The 26,728-nt window shown below is 44.0% G+C and overlaps 3 protein-coding genes across 3 annotated transcripts in view; all 3 read left to right on the top strand.

The window, feature by feature from the left end:
- Positions 1 to 494: 494 nt before the first annotated feature.
- ccdc80l2 (coiled-coil domain containing 80 like 2) lies at positions 495 to 4,655 on the top strand (the record flags this gene model as incomplete). The annotated part of the gene is made up of 7 exons (XM_080842589.1): positions 495 to 1,658; positions 1,873 to 2,029; positions 2,347 to 2,480; positions 2,691 to 2,833; positions 3,613 to 3,716; positions 3,945 to 4,025; positions 4,348 to 4,655. 7 exons carry the CDS (start codon positions 495 to 497, stop codon positions 4,653 to 4,655), a joined length of 2,091 nt encoding a protein of 696 aa, XP_080698715.1.
- A 2,282-nt stretch (positions 4,656 to 6,937) lies between these two features.
- Positions 6,938 to 23,481, top strand: fyb1b (FYN binding protein 1 b). Its single transcript, XM_080842590.1, has 18 exons — positions 6,938 to 7,003; positions 10,891 to 11,821; positions 13,528 to 13,666; positions 14,187 to 14,257; positions 15,064 to 15,086; positions 15,586 to 15,632; positions 16,193 to 16,322; positions 16,593 to 16,752; positions 19,061 to 19,181; positions 19,605 to 19,624; positions 19,731 to 19,803; positions 20,661 to 20,698; positions 20,831 to 20,897; positions 21,374 to 21,467; positions 22,389 to 22,551; positions 22,720 to 22,753; positions 23,133 to 23,164; positions 23,389 to 23,481. Exons 1-18 carry the CDS (start codon positions 7,001 to 7,003, stop codon positions 23,409 to 23,411), a joined length of 2,169 nt encoding a protein of 722 aa, XP_080698716.1. The 5' UTR covers positions 6,938 to 7,000; the 3' UTR covers positions 23,412 to 23,481.
- Positions 23,482 to 24,371: 890 nt separating this feature from the next.
- The window catches only part of LOC308367543 (rapamycin-insensitive companion of mTOR-like), a gene marked incomplete at both ends in the record, with an annotated part of 50,586 nt that continues 48,229 nt past the window's right edge, over positions 24,372 to 26,728 (top strand). The window contains 2 exon segments of the mRNA XM_080841478.1: positions 24,372 to 24,393; positions 24,396 to 24,491. Of these exon segments, the coding sequence (XP_080697604.1) occupies positions 24,372 to 24,393; positions 24,396 to 24,491 (118 nt within the window).

A 26,728-nucleotide genomic window follows, 5' to 3' on the forward strand; every position in this document is an offset into this window, starting at 1 on the left:
ATCAGTCTCTGATGCATTCATGCATCATTCACGATGCATTTCAGTGTTTCCCAGAACTGAAATGGATTAGTACATATTTGTTTATCATGTGTTTGACATCAGGGCTGGCAGAGGGAAAGTATTTGGTTGTGGGGAAGGTTTTGAAAAGCAGGGGGTCGGGTTTCAGCCATCCCCTCTCCTATTTCTCATTTGAATCGGTGCTGCGAGTCAGACCCTCACTCTCACTCAGGCTCAGCCCCTCACTCTCACTCAGGCTCAGCCCCTCACTTTCACTGGGTCTCACAGGCTGGAGCTGCACATTTTGGAAGCTTTGAAGGCGAAAACATTCCAGGACTTTCCTGTAACAAAGCGAGGCTCTAATGTGAACCAGAGGGTGCGGTGTGAGATCCTCCTCCTGCCTGCTCTCCATACCCTGATGAGTCCTGAGCCACTGCGCTGCTTCAGCCTCTCCGCAGACCTATCGTTTGATTGACAGTCTGATTACACCTGTGAGGATGCCTGGTGGTGTGTGTGTCCTTCTGGCATTGCTGGCGTTGTGGGGACACGGTGCTGCGGTGCTGGCGGAACCCCTGAAAGGCAGGAGGACCTACTCGAGGGATAGGTCGTCTGGATCCTCTGGATCTTTGCCTCGGGGGAACCCCGGCGCCGAGACAGGAGAGAGGGGCGCTGGGGGGCTGGCCCCGGAGCTGGACTTCATGGCCGAGTTTTTCGGAAAGTACCGTCTGTGGGTGATCACGGCCCCCTCCCACACGGACAACTACCTGGTCATGATGGAGAAGCAGATCCAAGACTCGGAGGCGGAGGGGCTCAACTGCCGCCTGGCTGAGCGGGACACCCTCATAGTCACCGTCATCCAGAACGCCATGATGGAGGGTAAGATACGGCGAAGCAACGCGCAGGGAGACACCGCGGAGGAGAGCTTGGATTCGGACATGGTGACCAAACTCCTCCACTACCTGCGGATAGAAGACCAGCGCTTCTCCATGCTCATCCTCAAGAAGAACCTCAAGGTGGGAGAGTCGTTCCCCTATCCCGTCCGAGTCGCAGCTATCCTGGAGGCGATAGACCAGCTGCCCGCGCGGAAACTGGAGAAGGTGACTCGCAAGGGCTCCACACAGAAATGCAAGATCATTAAGAAGAGGCTAGTCGTGAAGAAACCGTCCGCTGTCAAAAGGAGACACTTCAGTCCCCAAAGGGTCGGAAATGTGACTGTTGTCAGCACCAACCTACGGATGCCTGTTGACAAAAAGGAGGCTCTGAAGAACAAAGTCCAGAACATTCTCAGCGGACAGTCCAGGTTTGTCATCCGCATAGCACCAGCAGTGTCAAAAGGAGCGTTTTCCCCTCTGTCATTTACCAGTGATGCTCAAGACAACCAGAGAGGAAGAGGGAGTAGCCATGGAAACCATGGAAACCGAAGAGGGAACGAGCATGAAGCTACCACAGATGTGGAGGAAGTGAAAGATCTGGACAGAGCCAACGACCACACAGCACAGGGGCAAACAAACGGGAAGTCCAAGTCCAAAAAGAAAGGGAAAGGAAAGAAGGACAGGAAGAAGAAGGGAAAGAGAGGAGGGAAGACGTCAGAGGCACGTGGAAAAGAGACGGGAGCCCTCAAAGATTTCCTACAAAAGTTCCAGGGGAAAAGGAGGTTAATGGTGAGTGTTCAGCCCTGGCATTTAATGTGTAGATCACTGTAAGTGTCAATTACGTCTTGGTGTTTATAAATGTCACATTGGTATTTATCATAGTTAGATAAAGCACACATTGTTATTTAGCATTTAGTACAACATATAGGTCAGTGGTTACCTGATTGAGATAGCTGTCAACACGTGGTTTTAGGAATAAGTGGTGTGTTTGCTTTCTTCTCAGATCCTTTCGGCCTACAGTAACGTGGACAGCCAGTATGAAAAACAGAAGGCGCTGAACGAGCAGCATCAGTGCGACCTCGCTCTGAGGAAGGTCTCGGTGCTGTCCATCCTCGGATCCGAGCGCAACGCCATGCTAACCCTCCAACACTATCAGTTGGGTAATATATCAACGCCACGCTAACCCACCTGGGTACTATACAGGGACGTAACTATAGGGGTTACGCCACTGGTAATAAATCGACACCATCCTAACCCTCCGACTCTATCAGTTGGGTAATATATCTGAGTCCTCTCTGTGTTATTTGAGCTGGTCAGCTTTTCATGTAGGTTGTCCAGTTCTCTACACAAACACACCGTACATGGTTGATTGTTTACGCTGGGACTGAGGCGAACACATGTTGTCTGTCAGAAACATGAAATGTCTGTGATTGTGGTGTGATTGATGTGGCAAAAACAAAGCTGAATTATGTTCCAGATTCTGACACTCCTTCCGAGGCCCTCACTGATAGGACGGCAGATGCTGATTTGATTGCGCAGCTGCTGAAAGAGTATGGAATAACTACAAAAGAGTTCTCTATGGTGGTCACAGACTACGATTGGAGGCCTAAGGTAAGGCCAAGCTGTCATGTCAATCCATCCAACCATTCAGGCATGCCTGTACATGGGCTTCAGGCACGGGCGTTTCTCTCGAGTGTTTATGACAAATCAAGAAGCTCAAAAATGTCACACATGCATTTAAGGGCCTTTTTGTGCATACTGTAAGAAATCAGTAAATACTCAACAGAAGTGTTTGTGTGTGTGTGTGTCTTGTGGTCGCAGAGGGCTTTTACGAAACCAGCAGCTGTGGCGGACCTCACCAAGCTCATAGACACCTTCCCCTCCAGACAACCTGAGAAGGAGCAGGAGAAAGCGGGCGGGTCCATTTGCTCTGGATCCAGTGCAGTCCAAAACTCCCTACTCAGGTAACCCTCTCTAACCATCCTCTACCTGAAGCCACCCAATACCTGACTCACAACCCAGTTCAGTATTTGTGGAAACTCACTTGTGCAAGTCTTTCACTTGTGCGGTGCTCCGGTAACTGATTATTGATATTCAGTCCAACACAGCTGAATGCCTTTCCTATGTAATATACTGCTGAAATATACTGCTGAATTAGGGAATGCAAAATGCCTAGCAAGGAGACATTTTCGCCCCCAGTTCTATAGGCTGTTAAATACCATTTGCAAGTCTTAACCTATCCAGAAATACTCGATTTACAGTCAGCATGCAGTTTCCTGTACTGCACCTGTTTCGTGTCTGTTTAATGGAGTGTGTCTTGAGTGTCTGATTATGCCATTCAAGGCCGTAGTCGACTCATTTTCCAGAGAGAAAATACAATTTGTGCACAGAGAGCAAAAATACTAACCCTCCATGCTCCGCCTCTTCTCTGACCTCATTGGTTAATGTGCATGTTTGTCCTAGAAAAATCCAGCTGCTAAAAGGTGATTTTTTTTAATACATTTTTACTGTACAGTTTAATTGCTGATAATTATAGACGCTTCCTCTCAAACTCTTACTGTAGGACAAAAATACAGGTAAATTGCTGATAATTATAGACGCTTCCTCTTAAGCTCTTAACTCAAGCTATTGGGGAGATTAACGCCATGAGTGACAGGCTTGCAGTGGGCCTGCATACCAAAGCCCCGAAGAGTTGCTTTATGAGCCTCGTCAAAACCACGTCTGTTGCTTTCCACATCTCAAGGTTCATGTCCAAACGGAGGCTCCTTATCATCTCGGCTCCATCTGAGGGCGACTACTATCTCCAGCAGCAGCTACAGGTCATGAGAGGACAGGGCTGTCCCATGGGTGAGTCCTCGGGGACAGCAAACACCAATTTGTCTTTCACAAAGGACATCCATTAATAAATACTTTTTAGATATTTCGTGTGAATCAATATAAATGTTAGCATGTTAGCCAATGTGCAAATTGTGGATGGCTAACAGATGGCTGCTGCCTTGTGACCTCATAAAGGTTGGAATGCTTGATGTTGCATAGCAACCCGTGAGTTTGTTGTTATGTCCTTGTTATGTGCAGGTATCCGCCATTTTGCGTTGCTGAAATTAATTGGGTCAGGACCAGTAGCTTCCGGAACAGTAGAGCTGTTTCCACTTAATGGTAAGCACCAAAAAGATGCTCTACTCTGTTATTTATGTGAGGATTGATTCAAATAGTTGTATTTAAATTAAGGTGACCAAATATCTGAGACAAAATCTGGGGACATTTTCAGGCCAGACATGTAAACACCACCAAAACAGTGTAATGTTTTAATCTTTTGTAAACGAAAAACGAGGACTGTCCTTGGAAACCGGGGACGTCTGGTCACCCTAATGTAAATCAGAGTTCCATTTAGACTGTTATTCTCCACATACATGTATGCACATATGCATTGAGGTTAGTACTGGCCTCTGAACACCACCTTGTTCCTCCTCCTGGGCAGGAAAGAGCCAGACTGAGAAAGAGCCACTGTCTCAAGACGTGGTGAACGGCCTCCGGGACCAGCTGAAGATCAGCAAGGACTACTTCAGCATGGTGGTGGTGGGCAAGGACGGCGAGGCCAAGGCCTGGTTCCCCTCGCCCATGTGGTCGCTGGCCAACATCTACGACCTGGTCGACTCCATGGAGCTCAGGCAGCAGGAGGAGAAGCTCCAGAGGACCCTGGGTATCCACTGCCCGGAGGACGACGGCGGCGGCGACGACGCCACGGGGGCGGAGGACGGCTACCACTACCACAGGCCAGGGGAGTAGAGGACGCAGGACTGGAGAAGGAGCCTGGGGGGAGACGTCCAATCAGAAGAGCAGCTTTAGACCTCCACAGCACTCTCAGGTGGCAGCTGAACCCAGAGCAGATGGGGTCCTATATTTAAAATTTTAGTCATTAAGCAGAAGCTTTTATCCAAAGCGACTTTCAAGGATTTTTTTGCATTTTTTTTGCATACATCAGGAGCAGTTAGGGGTTCAGTGTCTTGCTCAAGGACACCTTCACACTTGGTAAGAAGGAGGGGGGAGTTGAACTAGCAACCTTCCAACCTTCCGATTACTAGACGACTCCTCTACCTCCTGTACCACTGTTCTGAACCATGACAATATTGACCCGATCTGATCTGCAGTCAGCTGCCAACTGGTTTCTAAGGAGGACATTAGTCCATGGTGAATGGAGTGGGGTGATTCACACTAAGCTAAATTACTTAACGGCTGCTTCGCCAGCTCTCGCTTAGAGACTTCTCGATTAAAGCATTCTCATGTTTGTCTGTTCTTTTCTGTTCTTGTTCCTGTTTCATGTTTATGGACCTCTTGTCTGAATGGTCACTGAATGGTCATGTTAGGAACTGTTTTATTTAGCGATCAAATGCACAATAAATCAGATAAAGAAGAGGAAGAAAAGAAAGAAAGAAAGAAAGAAGCACAGCATCGCCTCTTGGTCCTTGTTCTCTTGAAGTATATCTCTGAGTTCCATAGCAGCGATTCTTAACAGTGTTGTTGACTGAGTGCTGTGACCTGTAGGGGTGGAGATAACATCTGTTTCTTAAATCATTCCCGTGCGGAACGAAACCATCAAACACTTGTCTGTCTGTCACAAAATGACTGGGGGGCACGCGCCTGCTTTGACTTGGGCGGCTTCTGAGCTGTACCCGTGTGTGAGGAGTTGAGTTTGGAGTGCAGAAACATGTACGTCTTCTGATAATGAACCAGCAATAAAAACCTCACTTTTAAATGATGTACAAACATTTGTCCCAATTATTGACTTTGTTTGGCTTGCCCCGTGATGTAACCATTCGTTGTCCTGTTATCATTACTCTATACTATATTAAAATGGAACTATATTAAAATGGTTCCTTTAGTTTACTGGTACTTTAAAGTTTACACATACTTTACTGACAATGTGTACAAAATGCCTATCCAAATAAAGTGTTAATAGTATCCTATTTTAGAAAATGAACACATATTTCTATAAATATGATAAGGATGATTGATGATTGTGAGTGGAGAAATAGTATAATATGATCAGTCCATCTATTGAGTATTATATACAATAACCACTTTTCAGCAGTGGCCAAATACATAATTCTATACAATTATAAACAATCAACCACTTTTCAGCAGTGTCCAAATACTTAAGCAGTGGGAGTGGGGGTGCGGTAGGTAAGGGATAATCCCACGGGTGGTGTTCGGCCTATATTGCTTAAGTATTTGGACACCGCTGCGTGTGTGTGTGTGTGTGTGTGTGTGTGTGCGTGTGCGTGCGTGCGTGCGGTGCGTGCGTGCGTGCGTGCGTGTGTGTGTGAGCAGATGTATGGTGCAAGCATATGTTTAAGCTTTGAGCTGCAAACACATGTGGCAAATGGCAATACATCAAACTTTAAAACAGTAAAATAATAAGGTACAGGCCGAAGAAAGAAAGAAAGAAGAAGAAGTTTGTTATTTCAGTGTGTTAAAGCGTGAAGATTTTTACGAACTCCATAGAGTCTGTTTGCTTTGAAGTGGCTTCTCAGTGTTCAAATTAGTCACAGTGTATACCAGTGGGCATGAAAAGATGTTGCCGATTTGTCCAAACGAATAAAACTGTGTGTACAGCACTGTTTCACTGCGGCCTCAAAACGACTTCTTCTTTTCACTTCACTGGAGTCTCCCTGGTTCCTTATTATCACATGAGGGCTTTCGATTACTGCATTGTAATTAATCGTGAACTATATTGGTTTTGTGGGTGTTGCAGCTGTGTCAAGCGGGGGCAATGGAGTGGGAAACACCCTACACAAGGCTTTTGGGAGAGCTGCTAGCCGACAGGAGGGGAAATGGCAGAACGACAGGCATGGAATAGGCAAATACACGAAGATGAAGCAACTGATAGAGTTTCCTGTAATGACAGTTAGCCAGCCTATCGCCACAGAGGGGAAGTAGCCGCAGCGGACAGCCAAGAAGGTCACTAGCATTCAAACACACACACACACATACATTCACACGCACACACACACACACGCACACAGTAGCTGCTTACAGCCATACTATACTAGAACATTTTCTCATGTAAAACTGTACCTTAGTCTGTGTTAGCTGATGTAGAGACTGGGAAGGATCCTGTGAGTTCTTCCGTCATGGTGAGTGTGGCTCTTCTATATTCTTCACACCCTTTATTTTAGTACATCTGTGATTCAGAATAAGCCATTGCGTGTAGACTAAAGTGCAATGTGGGGTGTCGGTCTTTGAGATCATGATGAAATGGTGATTCTTGGTTTGGTAATGTGCTGCTGTGGTCTTAACCTCTCACTGGGTGACACATCCATTTTTAAAGCCATGATCCATGTTCATGTTGAACAGTGACTAGATTTAAGCCATGGTCCATGTCCATGTTTAGGCACTCTGAGATTCTTTGGAATGAAAAGTGCGTTAAAAATAAAATTAATCATTATTATTATTATTATGTTGTACAGTGATTAGATCCAGATAGAAGAGCCTTGTTTAGAATGTTAGTATTATTCTCACGGGGGATTTCAACACTGAAAGTGTCCACATATTCACATCGACACCTTTTTTATGTACTGTATATCAAGTAAATCATTTCCATTACATCTTGAACTTATATATTCTATTCATCCTCCATCTATATATACATCCATTTTCATTCTGTGGATTCTAACTCCTAATTCGTAAAACATTCAAAGGACACATACAAACGCATGGAGACAAACACAAATAAATTATCTTTGGTCCGCTTATGAAACCCGAGTTCCTCTTTAGATTTGCATTTAAAGGCACCCAGTGCAACTTTATGTAAACATTCAATGAAAAATAAACATTCAATTTCTAGTCTTTTTTACACGTAGTAAGTTTCAATAACTCCATACCATTACATATCGACATTCAAGGAGCAAAGATGAGACGTCGTTGTGCGGTGAGAACTGATAGAAAATCGTAAACAACAACAATCGCCGGTGGGGAGAAGCCATTTTTCCATTGACTGGAAGCCTGCTTTATTTATTGTAGGTTACAAAAAATAAAGAAAATGGCGGCGATTGTTGTTGTAATCGATTTTCTATCAGTTCTCACCACACAACGACGTCTCATCTTTGCTGCTTGAATGTCGGTATGTAATGGTATGGAGTTATTGAAACTTACTACGTGTAAATTGAATGTTTATTTTTAAGCCTCGAAAGTTGCACTGGGTGCCTTTAATGCTGGTACTGCTCATTTTAGAGAACTGCTAGTTAGCATTTTCCCCCTATCCCGTACTACACACCATGATTATAGATTAGTACTACAGTGGCCATCCATGCACATGTCTAGAGTACAGTCTGTGCTACGACTATGATTTGATCTAGATCTAGATGTAGTGTCCTCCATGGCACCTACTGTAAGTTAACATAAAGTACTCTCCTCAATAGTGATAAGGGCAGTTAACGTCCTGCTTCCAACTTGCTGTGAATCTTTTTTTTTGGGGGGGGGGGGCAATTATCAAGGGGCTTCTTTGAATAATTGCTAGGAGCATTCATTGTCATCCTGTGTTTGGTAGCAACTAGCAACATTAAAAATGCAAAGTGCCATGGCAAAACTCACACAACCCAAAAGATTACTGTAGACTGTTTGGACACCACTTTGCATATTTTTTTTTAAGGGTATCTATCTATTAGTGATATTAAGTCCATGTTCCCTGTTAATGGAAACTAAACAAGCATTTAAAATCTAACATTTGGTGTCATTTTTGTGCCAAATGTGATGAGGTGATGACACTGTGGGAAACCCATTATTGACCAACAAGCACCCAGTGCACATGAACTAACTTCCTCTGTGGTCTCATGCTTCAAACTGAAACAGGGTCATGAAAACAACACCACAGAGACAGTGCTCTATTTCAACACAGAGTTATCCAGAGACAGTGCTGTTTTTTTTAAAACAGACAGTCCACCATTGCGTGAGGAATTATTTTCTGCCTGACCGAGGGTGGGGTGGGGGGGGGGGGGGAGGGGGTGGGGGGGCAGGCAGCCATTTCTCAATTTTTTGTGGCTCGCTGGACTCTGAAAAGTCAACAGCACAATGTGTTCCTCACAGTCGCTCCTCTGACATAAGAATGCCTTATCAGTGCTTCCTGGTAAAGGGCCCACCCTGCCTCACACACCCCTTCATCCAAACCATGACACGCCACTGCAGACACACCTGCGTTTGTGTGTGTGGGAACGTAAACAGGAGGCAAAAACACATACTCTCGTATGGAGCCGCGTGAGAACGCGTTTCCACATGCCATCCCTGAGAAATAACTGTTGTTTGTCAGGATGACATTTGCATGTTCATTCAGGATATGTAAATGAAGCTCACCTGCTGTCATGGCAACTGCAGAAAAGTGTTTATTGATTCCCTAACAGAGTTTTCAGCTGTTCAAGGCACATACAGCAACCTTCCACCTCTCCAGAAATTGGCTATCCTCTTTCTGCAATTCACTATACATACAGCCTCCTAACATTATTCATATTTGATGTATAAAACGGTATACTACATTTAAAGAAGCAGCATGGAGATTTTGTTTAAAACTAGGAGGCTAATTAGCAAACAGCTAACAGAGTTCCAGAGCAATGCAAACACAAACAACAGCACAGTCTGTTCCGATAACAGCTAGCTAGCTTGCTGACTGATGTATTTGGCAATATAATGTAAATGTAAATGTAAATATATTGGTTCCTGCTGTGAAAGCTGTTCTTATACTTCGGCACAAAACTATATGGTGAGCAGTCTGGATGGCAAGTGGTAGTGTGTTAGTGTTAGGCTGTCCTTTACCACACAATTTTAAAAACAGTGAGATCCTACACCTTTTCTAAGTCTTCTTTTAGTCCAGTAGTAAATCACCACCTTATCTGACGCTCACTTAATAGACAAGGAACCAAATATGAAATAAATGTTTATGGCCTAGACACACACACACAGTAGTTTGGTTGAGATGACCTGTAGACCAATCATGATCCGGTCCACAGTAGACAGCTGCAGGAGCTGAAGTGTACACATGAACTGTGTCAGCTTCAGATAAGGTATCTAGGATTCTTCAGAAGAGTAATGGTTAGCAGAGAAAAACAACAATCTTGTCTGAGATAACTCACTGGGGGCAGTGATGATTCAATGTCAAGCATTTACTTCGAACAGATGCTCTGTTGTTCTTTCAGGACATGACATTTTTCAAGTCAAGTCAAGTCAAGTCATATTCATTTATATAGCACATTTAACAGCTCACGCTAACTCACTAAGTAAGCTCTTGGTTCTCATTGTTACCATGGTGATACTACCATGGTGATACTACACTTACTACCATGAACTTCCCACTTCTATTATCAAAGGACACAGACACCGGCCACATATCTGTCCACACCTCTATTTATTAGTAAAAAGAGCTCTTGCCTTAGATCAGGGGTGGGCAATTCATTTTCTGAAGGAGCCACATGAGAAAGTGGAACTGTTGTGGAGGGCCGGACCAATAGGCTGAACTCGATTCTGCTCAATATAAATGTTATCTCTTTATAAAAAGCATTAAATTGTATGGTTTTGATTCACTGCCACTGGTATGAAAATGTGGTGCAGGCAAAGTAAAAACACGTATGGCATTGCTTGTATAATAAGTACAGGTATTTACGTTTGATTCCTAATTTACCATTGACCTCCGCAGGCCGCTCAGGGACAGTCAAAGGGCCGCACTTTGCCCAGGTCTTTCCTTAGATCCTTTCTCAGCTTTTGCTTTATAATTATTTGTAAAGAGCTCTTGCCTTCGCAGGGGTCTCAAACTCAAATTACCCCGGGGGCCGATGAGAGATGAGCATCGAGTCTGGTCATTGGGGGGGCCAGATTTTCTGGTAAACATTGGTGTGGCCCATTTAAATCAATGGAACTATTTTTAGTTTTTTTTAATTAATGGAACTTTTGCGGGCTCGGATAAAATTGCTTGGGGGGGCCTGAGTTTGAGACCCCTGCCTTAGATGCTTTTTTCAGCTTTTGCTTTCTGTGTTACCAGGACAACAAGACAGACGTGAAGGCCATGATGGCTCGCTTCAATTCAGGACCATCCCCCGGCGATGGGCCAGCGCCTGGGAGTCGGCCGAAGGTCCCTGTGCACCCCACGCTATCGTCTGGACCCCCTATCAATGCTAAGAAACCCGTGCTGGAGAGTAGCCTGTCCGGCAGCGCGGCCTCCTCCGTGCCCAAACCCAACTACCTGAAGAGCACGGCGTCCACCACCAGCGCTCCGGAGATACGGGAGTCACCCAGGCCCAAGGCGCTGGCCAACAGGTTCGAGGCAGCGCAAGAGGACGGCAAGACGAGTTTCGCCAAACAGTTTCCCTTCAGGCCGAAGCCAAGCGAAGCCCCCCAGGACAGTGAGACGCCAAAGAGCCCCTTTCCCAAGGTGCCTCTGCACAAGCCGACGCTGGGCGTGGCGGCAATGGCGGGGGCGATGGCCGACCCCAGGCCGACTATCCCGAAGCCCCCCCCAGCAGTGGCAAAGCTGCCGTGGCTCAAAGACACCCCCAAGCCTGAGGACAGTGCTGCCGCCGGCGGCCTCATCCCACCAAAATTACCCCTGGCCCAAAAGCCCAAGAGCAGCTTCAACCAGATCCGGCAGCAGCAGTCGGACGCACCACAGAAGCCATTGGGAGTTCGGGCTGCTCAGAACATTTTTCTCAACAAAGACAGAGGGGAGGAGGGGATAGATGGCGACTCGGCAGTCGGGTCAAAACCTCCACCTCCCATCTTCCAGAAGCCCGCCCTCACCAAGAGGCCCAGTGAACTGGGGTTCCACGCATTCAGTGATGATCCCTCTGCCCCCAAAAGGAACCCTTTGCCCAACATTTTTGCCCTGGGTAGTGCCCCTGCTAAGCCCAACAGACCCCCGAACGTCAATCTGGACAGGTTCAGTAAAGGCATGGCAGCAGAGAATTCAGCTGAGGGTAAGCATTTTGCATTTTGCCTTTTGCCTTAACACAAGGCAACATGACGATTTTCATTATGACAAAAAACACTTTCCTAACCACAGCAGACTTAAAAATGACTTAAAAATTTGCTTATTATTATTATTATTGGAATAAAGTTGACAGTGACAAACACAACTGAAAGAATAACAACTCTTAACAATTGAATTGCTTAAAAAAAAATCATCTCACATATTCACCTACCATCCCTTATTGTTACATTTAAAGCAATAATGGGGCGTTTCGGTAGTGCCAGGTAGTAGTTGTACGCATACCTAAAAGACATGTCAAATCCTTGCAAACACCATCAACTGCCCTGATGGCACTGGTGAAATCTTGCTAGCATGCTAGCTTTTGTGTTATTATAGTTTTTGGCCAAAAGTCTTTGTGAGGGGGGTGAGACCCGGACCACAGAACTAAACTGTGCATAGCCTGGACGTCTAGTGGGAAAGTCATATTTGTCTATCTGTCCTTCACATGACCATATACGTACCATCAAAATGAATTTGGAGATGATACCAAAACTAGTTGCCTATGAAAAAATCTAAAAGTGGTACATTGCATAGTGTATACTGTTGCTTTAAGGAAGTGTTTTGAGAAGTCATAAGATTCCCCAAAAAAACCAAAGCAAGCCAATGGCATCTGTGCTGCTGAAGTTTGCGGTGTCACTTGCTCCTTCAGTTACTGCCTCTCTCTCCATTGATATATTTTACTAACAACACTGTCTCTGCACAGTAGAGGATCAATGCATAGCCTTTTCCTTTTTGAACCATGAGATCTTGAGTGGAAAGGAATGAGTTAGGTCGACATAGGTCATACGACATACCCAGTGGACACATGAGGTAGACATACATACATACTTAGTGGACACATGAGGTTGACATACATACATACTTATTGGACCGATGAGGTAGACATACTTAATGGACACATGAGGTTGACATACATACATACTTATTGGACCGATGAGGTAGACATACTTATTGGACAAATGAGGTAGACATTCTTATTGGACCGATGAGGTAGACATACTTAATGGACACATGAGGTTGACATACATACATACTTATTGGACCGATGAGGTAGACATACTTATTGGACATTTGAGGTAGACATACATACATACTTAGTGGACACATGAGGTAGACATACTTAGTGGACACATGAGGTAGACATACTTTATGGACACATGCCTCATCTGTCAACGCATGAGATTCTGGTGCTGAAAGAGAAGGGGACAAATAACACAACTTCCTGTATTAACACATTCAACTTCCCCCCTCTGATTTCTCCTTTTTAATGTTAGCTTTAGTTTACTGAAAGCAAGTTTTTTATAAATAAATGGGAAGCAACACGGGAAACGTTTCATTTTTGGTCCCTGGCACGTTTGCTGAGGATTCTAAAAAAAGCGTAACCTCAACAAGCATCTGCTTCAACCTACCACAGCTGTCATGACATGAAACTCTATGTGCCGAGTCTCTATTTGAACCATAACTCATGATTTCTTGGGTCAAAACTGTTAGGTGAAAAAAGTTCACATTCACATTCACACTGATTTTGCACAAGAAATATGGCATTGGTCTATGAATTAAATCTAATTTGTCATGGCGCTGGTCACAGCTCACAGTTATGCACACTAACAGACATCCCCCCCCCCCCCCCCCATCCCCCTCCGCCCCCCCCAGGTCCCGGGTTCAGGAAAGGAGGCCCCCCACCTCCACCTGCTGCTCACCCCAGCAGCCAAGCAGCCTCCTCTGGGCCAATGCCCCCTGCGCTGCCCCCTGCCCTTCCCCCGTGCCTGCCCCCGAGACCTCCCGGAGCCATGTGAGTAGCCGGCAGGAAGGTGCCCAGGAGTGGCTCTGTCAAGCCAAGAAGGCACCGGATGCCTAAAAGAGCCCGGGTGACGTAATGATGACTCTTGAGTGACAGTTTCTATGCCAACGTTAGCATTACGTAACCCGGTCAGTAGGCATGTAGTTGGGCAGAATAATCTGCCGTTTGAGTTTGGTTAGGCTGGATGGTTAAGCAGTTTGGTTTGAAGGGATTTCACTGTTTTTGGTACTTTTTGGTACAATAGTTCAGGCCTGTGTAGGTCCACCTGATGAGAAAAAAAACTATTATTTGAATGATATGACTTGTTTAGGGATTCACATGACATGGGACATCTTAAATGCAAAAATCCAAAATAACTGTTGGCAGAAAGTTGTGGTCTGACTATCGATGTTGTAGGAAAAAATACACAAAAATTGTCTATATTGTGCCCTATGGTCAATCATTAAAAAGTACCATACGTGCTCCCCTGCAAACAAGCTGTATATCACCAATATATACTATTAACCTCTAGATTCCAGCCTGGGCCAGAAGACAACTATGATGACTCTGTCTCCATGAACCCACCACCGCTCCCAATAGGAGGTAATATCTTCACTTTAGTTTTTCTTCGGAACGTGCTTATTGTGATCCCGTCTTCTTTGGAACGTGCTTATTGTGATCCCGTCTTCTCTTTAACGTGCTTATTGTGATCCCGTCTTCTCTTTAACGTGCTTATTGTGATCCCGTCTTCTTTTGAACGTGCTTATTGTGATCCCGTCTTCTCTTTAACGTGCTTTTTGTGATCCCGCCTCAGCCAATCAGCTACGAGTGTCACTGAACGTGCTTATTGTGATCCCGTCTTCTCTTGAACGCGCTTATTGTGATCCCGTCTTCTTTGAAACATGCTTATTGTGATCCCGCCTCAGCCAATCAGCTATGAGTGTCAGTCACTGAACATGCTTATTGTAATCCCGGCTCCTTTGGAACGTGCTTATTGTGATCCCGTCTTAGCCAAACAGTTACGAGTGCCTCTGAATCCTCAGTTTTAGCATTGAATGTCATTGTTGTAACAAAATAAGAGGCATTAAGAGGACTTAAGTGCAATTGATTTGAAAGGCCTTTGTTTGAATTAGAGCTGCAACATGTACAATTACGATCAAAGTGTTTCAGCCAAGGACGTCTTCAAAAAGCACCATCCTTAAATGTGCAATCTTAGGTTAAATAAACACATCTCAGCTGAACATCCTATGAAAGGGCAATGGATATTAACGCTTTCCATCGAAAAGATTCTGAATCTCCCACAAAACAGCACCTTTTCGAAAATATTTCTGACTTCTTTTAATGACTTATCTACAAGCTATCCACCTCTTGTTGCTGGTTGAGCTCACATTGTGTCTTTCCTTCTCTAGGACACCCGGGTCAGAGACAGGAGGTAAGAGAGAGGTCATTGCACACATACTCTAAGGGGAACCTGTGCATGTGATAACTCAGCTGCAGGCTCAAAACCCCGTGGGGAATTCCAGTAGTCAGCTATGCCTGAGAGAGTGTCTTGCTTAACTCGCAAAGAAAAGGCTAAAAGGAAAAAGATTCTCTGTATATCCATGCTGGTGGAAAAGGTCCCTTTGAAGACATCTGCACTACCATAAGCACTGGTTTGCTTCTAAGTCTTACAAATTATTTTGTGAAAACACAGTGAACAGCGTACCATGACTCAAGATTTCGCCGTTATTTGAAATACAGCAGATTGTTATGTAAGAGAAAAGTTGAACTCTTTACGGTACCAATAAACACTGACTCATTTCACTTGAACATTCTGTGACCGGTGGTAGGGTTCTGTGTTTTTACTTTCACTTTTAATATTTGAATGAACTGTTTTGGTCATCCAAAATATGACATTATAACTTATCCTCTTCATCTTTGTCTTGGAGCAGGACAGTGAAAGTGATGGGGAGCTGTATCAGGATCTTGATGAAAAATGGTAGGATATTTTTCTATACAAGTTTCAAGACAATGACAAAGGTCAATATGAAAATAACTGATGTCAAACACTGCCATCTTGTGGGAAGAATGGAAAACACATGAGTTTGTACAGAATGTTATATAATAAAGGCTATTGGGAACAAAGGATGTCATATCAACATTAATCAAACTTCTGTGTCACAGATTAAAAATCAAACATTTGATTTAGGTGTAGTATCAAAAATGTGTTATATTCAGTTCAAAGTGCTCCTAAAAAAAACTACGGTGTCCTTCAAGGCCACACAAGCTTCAGTCCCTCGTTCTCCTTCTTTCCTCCTCTCCTCCCTCTCCTCCTCTCCTTCTTTCCTCCTCTCCTCCCTCTCCTCCTCTCCTTCTTTCCTCCTCTCCTCCTCTCCTCCCTCTCCTTCTTTCCTCCTCTCCTTCTTTCCTCCTCTCCTCCCTCTCCTCCTCTCCTCCTCTACTCCCTCTCCTTCTTTCCTCCTCTCCTCCATCTCCTCCTCTCCTCCTTTCCTCCTCTCCTCCCTCTCCTCCTCTCCTCCTCTCCTCTCCTCTTCGCAGGGAGCAAAATGAGTTAAAGGAACAGGACAAAGACAAAAAGAAAAAAGAAGAAAAGAAACGGCTTGAACAAGAAAAGAAAGAACAGAAAGACCGTGAACGAAAAGATAGCGACGCCCGGAAGAAATTCAAGGTGATTTTGCGGAACAGATGAGTGCTTGCACCCACTTTTCATAGTGATCAATGAGAACCATTTGCACCACGGTGTACATATAAGCCATGGAGACTGTCGGTGAACATTTGGTTGACATAATAAACAAAACATCAATCTTTATATGTTAATCATTTTATGTTATGTTTAATCTTTATTTTTTTTACAAAACTCTTATTTGTGTAACAAGCCCCAGGGAAACTATGTGCACTTATTTACTGTTTTTGTCTGCTACTACTTTGTGCACAACAGCTGACAGGTCCCCTGCAGGTCATCCACAATGGCAAAGCACGAGTAGACTGCAAAGGTGGCAAAAACGAGCTTAACCTGAAGCAGGGAGAATCTATCGACATCATCCGCATTGGAGATAACCCAGAGGGCCGCTGGCTTGCCAGGAATCAAGATGGCTCCTGTGAGTAGCTATCAGTCCATGTTGGATTAAGTGATAGGGTGCTCAAGGAAAGAGATCAGAAAGTCTTCAAACAAAGCATCCTGAGATGTTTTCACACCATGTGGGTCAATTCAGCTTGTTTCCTGTAAGCCTGCTTTGAACCATGAGCAGATGATTGGACAATCGTACCAGGGAGAAGTTACACTCCCTGGCAGTGCACTTAAGTATGCATTATAAAACATGTCACACTCACTGGCAGTGAACTTAAGTATGCATGATGAAACATGTCACACTCACTGGCAGTGAACTTAAGTATGCATGATGAAACATGTCACACTCACTGGCAGTGAACTTAAGTATGCATGATAAAACATGTCACACTCACTGGCAGTGAACTTAAGTATGCATGATAAAACATGTCACACTCACTGGCAGTGAACTTAAGTATGCATGATGAAACATGTCACACTCACTGGCAGTGAACTTAAGTATGCATGATGAAACATGTCACACTCACTGGCAGTGAACTTAAGTATGCTTGGTAAAACATGTCACACTCACTGGCAGTGAACTTAAGTATGCATGATAAAACATGTCACACTCACTGGCAGTGAACTTAAGTATGCATGATGAAACATGTCACACTCACTGGCAGTGAACTTAAGTATGCATGATGAAACATGTCACACTCCCTGGCAGTGAACTTAAGTATGCATGATAAAACATGTCACACTCACTGGCAGTGAACTTAAGTATGCATGATAAAACATGTCACACTCACTGGCAGTGAACTTAAGTATGCATGATAAAACATGTCACACTCACTGGCAGTGAACTTAAGTATGCATGATAAAACATGTCACACTCACTGGCAGTGAACTTAAGTATGCATGGTAAAACATGTCACACTCACTGGCAGTGAACTTAAGTATGCATGGTAAAACATGTCACACTCACTGGCAGTGAACTTAAGTATGCTTGGTAAAACATGCGCTGTGATGCTCTGTGGTGTACTTACACTGCACATGCATGACATAAACCCAACCAGGTCTAAGGTCCGTTTCACACCTTTCTCCCCAAGATGCAGTTCTGCTGCGTTTCACACTGCCTCCTCAGGATGCCGTTGTGCTTCGTTTCACACTCGGATGTGTGTGTTTATTCTCACTACTGACATATCTTCTGTGGCGCTGCTACTGCCAGCATTATCTTTCTGCATTGAGTTTGCCTTTGAAAATGGCCGTCAATACACGTGGTCTGAAAAGTGCAGACCAGAAAGCTGACCAGTTGTATATTTTGATTTAGTTGCACAGATATTTTAGTACCCTCATCTCGCTAGGCCATTTCAGCCGGTCACATACCTCACAACTTTCGTAACGTGTCACGTGGCAGCAGCTGGCACGTAAAGCAAAATGAAGGAGCGGAGACACCCCAGCAAGCAAGCCTCAACGGGCCCCATGCAGGCAGGCTGTGGGCACTGTGGGCTAGGGTCAGCCCACACCAATCCTACACAGGCCCGGTGTGGGCACTGTGGGCTATGTTAGGGCTGCCCACGCAGGGCCAGCAATGAGGGGCCAGCACTTTGCCAATGAGCAAAAGCTCAGGGGCCCGCCGTGGGCAGCCCTCAAAGGGCCCTTGTGCCAGCCCTAAGGGGGCCCGTACAGGGCCTGTGAAGGCTTGCTTGCTGGGATAAGTAACAGGTCCATCTGTATCAGTACATCTCTATGACCCTTCAATGCAGGAGCCCAGGGACTCCCAGATGGCACAGAGGCAGATTACTGCAACAAATGTACAAATGTTTGTGTGGTTTACCTCTGTGAAACGTTAGCAGTGTGAATAAACACAGGTGAGCGAGACACAGCAGTACTGCAACGCAGACACCAGGCATGCACAATGCAGGCATGCACAATGCAGGCGTTGCAGGCCGCGTAACCTGTTGATTTTCATTTTGGTGCCCATGCTAACAGCTTGCACAATGCCTACATGAGGCCCTACACGGGCGTCTCAGGCGCGGCTTAAAAAACAACGCACGAAACGCAGCCAGTGTGAAACGGGCCGGAGGCCTTACCTCAAGCGTGAAAAATAGACTGCGTGCTAAAACTCTATATGACTTACGGAGACGCCCAGCTCACACAGGCAGTGAGCATGCTCTGTCCTGTAAACATGGGCGCCGAACGGAAAATCAACAGGCAACGCAGCCAGTGAGAAACGAGCCTAAGTCTGATTTGTAAACTTTGTACCCTTTTCAATCTGTTATACCCCTTATTGCAAAACATTTGTAATCATCGTCAAGGTTCTAACCATTCTTTCTTAACTCCTCTTCATACTTCAGATGGCTATGTGAAAACAGACTCGGTGGACATTGACTTCCAGAGTTTAAAACGACTTCCTGGCCAAATAATTGATGATCCTGACGTGTATGATGACATTGCCCCACAAAATGATACTGGCAGGTAAAGAGGCCAAGCGGATGCAAATAGACTATGGAAGATTGCACAAAACAAATTAATTTAAAACCAGTAACTGCTTTAAGGCATATATTGTGTGTATATAAGTTTATATATATATATATATATATATTGCTTTTTAAAATTTACTAGAGATATTTATTTATCTATTTATTATTGTTATTTATTATTATTTTTGTGGCAGATGTCCACAGCAACTTAAGTTTTTAGCTGTCTGTTGCTGCCTCTAATGTCTCGTTGTCTTTGTGACAATGGCAAATAAAGTACTTTGAACTTTGAACTTTGAAGGCAGATGGCAGAAAGAACTACAATATGTAGCAGTATATAAAGTTGGATAAAAATGTGGTTTGATGTAATGCATGTAAAATGATTCAAATTAAGTGAAAGTTGTTTTGTTTTGCTTTTCAGTGGAGTCAATGGTCAAGGAGGTGAGTACGAGACCTGTGTTTAGTAGAGTAGCTCATGTTAGAGACACTTCCAGTGAAATCAGTGATGTAATGGAGAATGAATGTGGCTACCTTTGTTCTTTCCAAGTCATCTTACCACCTCCACCTGATGATGAAGGGGACGACATATATCACGATTTGGACGATCCAAGTTTAATGAAGTGAGAGCCTTTCTGTTAGAGTGTTTGTGTGTGTGTGTGTGTGTATGTGTGTGTGTATGTGTGTGTGTGTGTGTGTGTGTGTGTGTGTGTGTGTGTGTGTGTGTGTGTGTGTGTCTGTGTGTGTCTGTGTGTGTCTGTGTGTGTCTGTGTGTGTGCGTGTGTGTGTGTGTGTGCGTGCGTGCGTGCGTGCGTGCGTGCGTGCGTGCGTGCGTGCGTGCGTGCGTGCGTGCGTGCGTGCGTGCGTGCGTGCGTGAGTGGACGTCTCTTAGCAAGCATGTGTAGTTTCTGTCTTGTTGAGATTTTACCTAACTCCACAAACATACTCTTCTGAAGGCCTGACCCACAGGACACCAAGTCCCCTCCCAAAGCACGCAACTTCCTTTTCCAGAAGTTCTTCAGAGCCCCAGGCAACAATACTGAGTAATGCCCACTGTAGTAAGATGGACCAGGACAGTATACTGTCACTAATTCCTAACCCCTTGGCTCTCATTTTAATCATACTAATTCCAATTAACGAATCAATCAACTAGCCCAATGAAAATCAACACCAATCAATGAATCAGTCAATTCGCACATTATAGGAGGAAATGTTTTTCCAAATTCCTGACATTAATAAATGATTAAGTCTTTAGGTTGGGGATTGATCAGATGTGGAGCCAGTGCAAATTGCCTGGTTGTATCCAATTACCCTGTTTGTTTGTGTCTTATCAATATGTGTTCCCTTCACACACTCAATATCATCATATCTGCATGGTGTGTTCAAACAATCGAACTATCAAACTCCTCGTTTGACTGCTGTCCTGTACAGTTTGGATGTTGGTGGCATTAAAGCATGATTTCATATCGGTGTTTTTCAGCGTGGCCCCTCCTGCACAGTTTACAGAGGGAAATTCTGGTAATCACTACTTCACACCCCTCACTCATCTTGTCTGTCTTCCACCCATAAAAACAGCACTTTTGAACAGGTGTTATGGTCACTGACATGAGGCTTTGAACTGTTTTTCCTCTGTCTTTTTCTCCTATATAGATATCGATGAAGAGATTTATGATGACGTGGATTCACAAGGTTTCCCCCCTCCTCCTCCCATCTCTAGGTCAGTGGATCTCTTTTATATATATAGCTTGTGTGTGTGTGTGTGTGTGTGTGTGTGTGTGTGTGTGTGTGTGTGTGTGTGTGTGTGTGTGTGTGTGTGTGTGTGTGTGTGTGTGTGTGTGTGTGTGTGTGTGTGTTGTGTGTGCATATATATATATATATATATACACACACATACACACACACACACAACACACAGTAATCTAAATATAGGTTAAATTAAGTATGCATACTGTGTGCATGTGTGTTTATTTTTGTGATCATGGATATGTTTGTGTTTAACCTTCACTTCCTTCATTGATACACTGAAGGATTTATTATTATCCTATTATCAATATTATTATATATATATTTTTAAGAAGAAATTAAAGTATGCATTGACTTACCTTATTATCTCTGTGTGTACTATACTACTGGTATACTAAAGGGAGACTTCCAGCTTCTCATTTCATTTAATTCATTATTGTTTTTTATCAGTCTGCCTAAATTTAAGCCAAAGATTGAAGACAAGGATCCCAAAAGGCAGAAGAAATTAGAAAAGGAGGAAAAGGATTTCCGAAAGAGGTTCAAAGTAAGTATGTTTGAACTGATACGCAGTTGAAAGTTAGTATGTTTGAACTTATACGCAGTTGAAAGTTAGTATGTTTGAACTGATACGCAGTTGAAAGTTAGTATGTTTGAATTGAAACGAAGTTCAAAAGTAAGTATGTTTGAACTGAAATGCAGTTGAGTTAGTATGTTTGAACTGAAATGCAGTTGAAAGTTAGTAAGTTTGAACTAATACGCAGTTGAAAGTTAGTATGTTTGAACTTAAACGCAGTTGAAAGTTAGTATGTTTAAACTAAAACGCAGTTGAAAGTTAATATGTTTGAATTGAAACGCAGTTGAAAGTAAGTATGTTTGAACTGAAACACAGTTGATACCCAAACACTGAGGTTTTGGCATTCCGTCAGTGACATATGGCCTAAGTGTCAGATTGCTTTATAATAGAGCACACTACACGATCAACAATGTATCGCTTCAAAATAGAGCACACTACACGGTCAACAATGTATCGCTTCTTAATAGAGCACACTACACGATCAACAATGTATCGCTTCATAATAGAACACACTACACGATCAACAATGTATCGCTTCTTAATAGAGCACACTACACCAGGGGTTTTCAACCAGGGGTCCGCAACGTCATTGCAGGGGGTCCGCGACATGAGCCTATGTTCATCAGTTCACCATTGAATTTTTTTTTTTATAAAATTGCTTTGATATTTCAACACATTTCCAGATTACTCGTGAATATTGTGAAAATAAATATATAATAATATCTGTGCAGGGGGAGGGGGCATAGCGGCGGCAGTTACAAGCACGCACAGGCGTGCAGAAACATCAGTGGGCCGCAAATTACTTTCTAGTCAGAATGGTGGTCCCTGGGACAAAACCAGTTGAAAACCCCTGCACTACACGATCAACAATGTATCAATTCCTGCTTGCAGTTTGAGGGTGAGATCCAGACCCTCTACCAAGTGATCATCCTCCCCACTCTGTCTTGCAAAAAGTGGGGAGGCAAGGACCTGCCTTTAACACCTGGAGAGCACCTGGATGTCATCATCAAAGCCGTTGACAACAAGATAGTCTGCAGGAACTCAGAGGGCAAATGTAAGTAGAGATATTATCGAATTCAAATGATTTCCTGATTACTGAAGCCAGCTTAACACTAATGTTTGTGTGTGTGTGTGTCTCTCTCTCTCTCTCTGTGCCTGTGTGTGTGTGTGTGTGTGTGTGTGTGTGTGTGTGTGTGTGTGTGTGTGTGTGTGTTTGTTTCAGTTGGATATGTTTCAGTCAGCCACATTGTAGTAGAGTAAGTGCCATGCAAAACTGCTTTCACTTTTAATGATAGGACACATACACATTCACACGCTCCCTCTCCCTCTCACATGAACGCACACACACACACACACACACACACACACACACACGCTCCCTCTCTCACACACACACACACACACACACATTCACACGCTCCCTCTCTCTCTCACATGAACGCACACACACACACACACACACACACACACACACACACACACACCATTTATACACATACACACACACACCATTTATACACATACACACACACACCATTTATACACATACACACACACACACACAAATGTAGAGTAAAGATATTAGATTCAAAAATGATTTTAATAATTGTTGTTGTTTATTCCTTTGCTTCCCAGGGATGCTGATATTTATGATGACATTGGGGATGGTATGTTTGAGCATTATATTATTTGACAGATTCCTTTCAGTTAAATGCTAAAGTTGTGTATTTAATGAAAGTGACAGCTATTTATATTTCTGTCAAATTGAAAATAATACAGTTGATGTTTCACTTTACTGTACAGACAATATTGGTCAACTTATTGACAAACTATGAGTAGGTGATTTTTTTTTTCAGTTATTCATTTTATGGTCTTTCTCATTCATTTTCAGACTGTATCTATGACAATGACTGATGGATGCCATGTTGTGCCAGTTTGTTGATTCTACACATCCTTGAACGGTTCAGCTATGTTTTTGTTGTTGTTGTTGTTGTTCCAATTTGTGCTGCGCTTATTTATTGGTTGTGTCTAGCAACAGGAGAATTGTTTGGCATTTTGAGATCAACACAATTTACAAACCACGAGAGTCACAGTGAAGGGTCAATGCACTGTATCATTCAATAGTATGCTATTTGTTCTTACTCATTCTGTAGTTTCTTTAGCTAATTTTTCCCTATTATATGACAGCAAGGCTATTACCTGTGAAATGTATAGTGAATTTACTATTGTGTTGTGTCAGTGGCCTACATGAGGGTCTCACTGTTGGCAGACCTGCTGCACCATTAATGATGAATAATGTTTCTGATGTTTACTGAGTTGGCTTTAAAGTTTGCTATGTGTAAACAGCTACTGCATAGGACTGCATTATACATCTGTTGCAAGCAGTATTGCATTTGCCCTCTCTTGTGTTAACTTGTAAAATGTCGTTTTGAAGAATAAATAAAATAAACAGTCTTTAATGTAGCTTCTAAGTCTATTTCCTTATCCAAATGTTATCCGGATTAGTCACCTACCTGTTGTCTGGCTTTAGCATGAGATGACATAAGGCTACTTGTTGGAGCTGATACCTGCCTGTACGGAATTCTTTGTTTATCACAAGTGGAAAGGACATACACATTGCTCACCTCCACTCCTCCAACATGGCAACAACAGCGCCAGCGAACCAGCCAGAGCGAGCGGGTGCAGAACGTAGACAGAAGTGGGTGGGCGGGGGTGGCGGGGATCCTCTCGCGACAATTTCCGTTGTTTCCGGTGTTGTGAATGTGTCTGGAAACATGGCGGTCAGCATCCGAGGCCGTCCTATCCGGAGTGTACGGATGCGAGGTGAGACAAATCGGTTTCCATGGACCGTGGGAATCTGTCACTACTGAATAAATGATGCTTTGTTATTGTTCTGTATAAAGCCAAAGCGAACTTTTCAAATTATTAATGTGTGGACTTTGACAGGACGGAATGACAGCGGGGAGGAAAACGTACCGCTCGATCTCACCAGAGGTAAGAGAGGCAGGGGCAGGGCAACAACTTGCCTTTTACTTGTGAGCTAGCTGTATAATATTACTGGAATGGATGTTCACAACTGAATAATCTATTTTAACCTGAATACATTTAAGTTATGGGAAACATTTATATGAAAATGGGTGGTTCAGCAAATGTATCACAATGTGAAAACTATTCTCTTTGTGTCGCCTTGTTTCCTTAATGTTTATCTACAAGCAACATAATATTTGCTAGCTGGACAGCTAATGTAAGTTAGCCTTTAGATAAAACATGTTGATGTGATATGTGCCTGATACAAGTCTGCAAACCTTATATTATGTTCGGCATGGCGTGCGTGGTCATGCCCATCATTGCTCAGATATCGTGATGCAAGCACGTTAATACAAAGTAGTCAGTAAAGCAAAGAAATCTGGGTTATTAGTGTAGGCTGGCGGTAGTATTACGAGCTATCGCATGATTTGTAGTTGACAGCAAATACAGGAGAGCGTGCGAACTTGTTTTGTGACACCCACATATGATGGACATTCCTTTGGTGTAAACACAGAGGCGGTAGCGTGTTCGCGATGGGGCAGGGCCGCACCAGCGCTACTCCGCCGCCAGGGTCAATGCGGCTGGACTGCAGATCGATAATGGAATGCAAATGCAATGGAAACATCAACAATTATCTTAGCCAGCCAACTCGTTATGGATTGGCCTAATTGGATGTCTGGACAATGCACGAACGGAATGACTGTTCACACAGCGCCGTGACGTGTAGAATGTCCTCTTGTACTTGTTTATAGTATGCCATTGGTCATAGTATATTATGTCATCGCTCTTACCACGGCACGATGTCTCTTAGAAGATGTGTTTAAAGTAGATTTGACTAGTTTGATGCAAGTAGTGTTGTGTGCTTTAGAGAGAGGCTGTGGAAAGGTTGAAGCTGAAGAGGAATGTGTGTGTGTGTGTGTGTGTGTGTGTGTGTGTGTGGAGACGCTGCTGAGACAAGTAAGACGTGCACAAAATTAAGTTGGCAGAGTTGGCGTCTGAGTCAGCTGTGTTGATGAAGATTGCTTCTCTCATGCCCTACTGGAGCTGGAATGCATTATGACACCTAATCCATCCCCCACCATCCTCCTCCTCCTCCTCCTCCTCTTCCTCCTCTTCCTGGGTACAGGAGATGTTGATGATCACACTATGTGCATCGACACTGTGCAGACGTTGTGTTCTTTGTTTTTATTTTTAGTTGACCAGTGATCAGCCGGGGTCTGTGTTGTTGTTTCTGCAAGGTGTGTGTGTCTTTGGTCTAGTCTCGCATGAGTCACTAACTGCCCCAGAATCAACCCTGCTGTGGTGAGCTGCAGTTCACCTTTGACCTTTTGACTTCTTAGGGGCTGACCCATGACCTTTGCATAACCGCTGCAGTGAGCCGGACTTCAAAATGACTCACATCCTGTTTACCAGTGTTTGACAGAAGTGTCAGGATGAACGCTGACACAACGGCAGCACACTTCACGGTCACTTGGCACAGAATGGCTCATGAAATCCAGCTGCTTGAACCTCGTTGTGTGTTGACAGCCAAATATGAGTCACTTTCTCTGTGCTGGTCTATTTGAAAACACACTTGTTGGTTTTGGAATTAAGTGTGAACTCCTTCCAACTGTCCACTTGTAGCCAAGCGTTGTTCTGCGTTCGAGATTCGTTGGAACTATTGGGAAGTTGGTAGCCTGGCCATTATCAGCCTGTGACTCCATTTTTTTCCGTCAGTCAGTCTGGCCTAACCCCGTTCATTTTCGTTTCCGAGATGGGCGGGTGCTTAGCTTGAGGTTTAAAATCATTGGAGTTCCCTTAACCAATCAGCAACGTTTTGGTAAGCATTCGGTAGATTAAACTCTTCCCAAAGCCAGTTGGGAGAAGAGCTACGACGTCCTTTCCAATCATAAAACTTACAAGAAAATACTCTTGTTCTCCTTTTAATTGTCTGGTGTTCTCGAGAGTTGAGACAACTTTTCCGATAGCTTTTCGTGTCTTTTCCTCCAAGGCGAGTTTTGCGTCACAGCTCTGAACTGTTCGCTGATTGGTCCTGCAAAATTTTGAGTTCTGGAGACGATTGTCAATGGGGTTGGGCCAGACTGAGTATGAGCTTGAAATCAATTCAGGCGGAAATACGTAGGCTGGTGTCACCAGGCTAGGAAGTTGGTGCCCTCAGATGAAGGTTACCTGTATTTATCTGCCCTGATCTTCACTGTTGCTGT

Source organism: Sprattus sprattus, assembly GCF_963457725.1.
Source record: "Sprattus sprattus genome assembly, chromosome: 7".
Taxonomy (NCBI): Eukaryota; Metazoa; Chordata; class Actinopteri; order Clupeiformes; family Clupeidae; genus Sprattus; species Sprattus sprattus.

What these genes read in the sequence shown, in the direction of transcription:
- fyb1b (XM_080842590.1), top strand. An exon ending in CCGAGACCTCCCGGAGCCAT is followed by an intron (nt 13,667 to 14,186) that starts GTGAGTAGCCGG and finishes ATTAACCTCTAG; the next exon opens with ATTCCAGCCTGGGCCAGAAG. An exon ending in CAGGATCTTGATGAAAAATG is followed by an intron (nt 15,633 to 16,192) that starts GTAGGATATTTT and finishes TCCTCTTCGCAG; the next exon opens with GGAGCAAAATGAGTTAAAGG.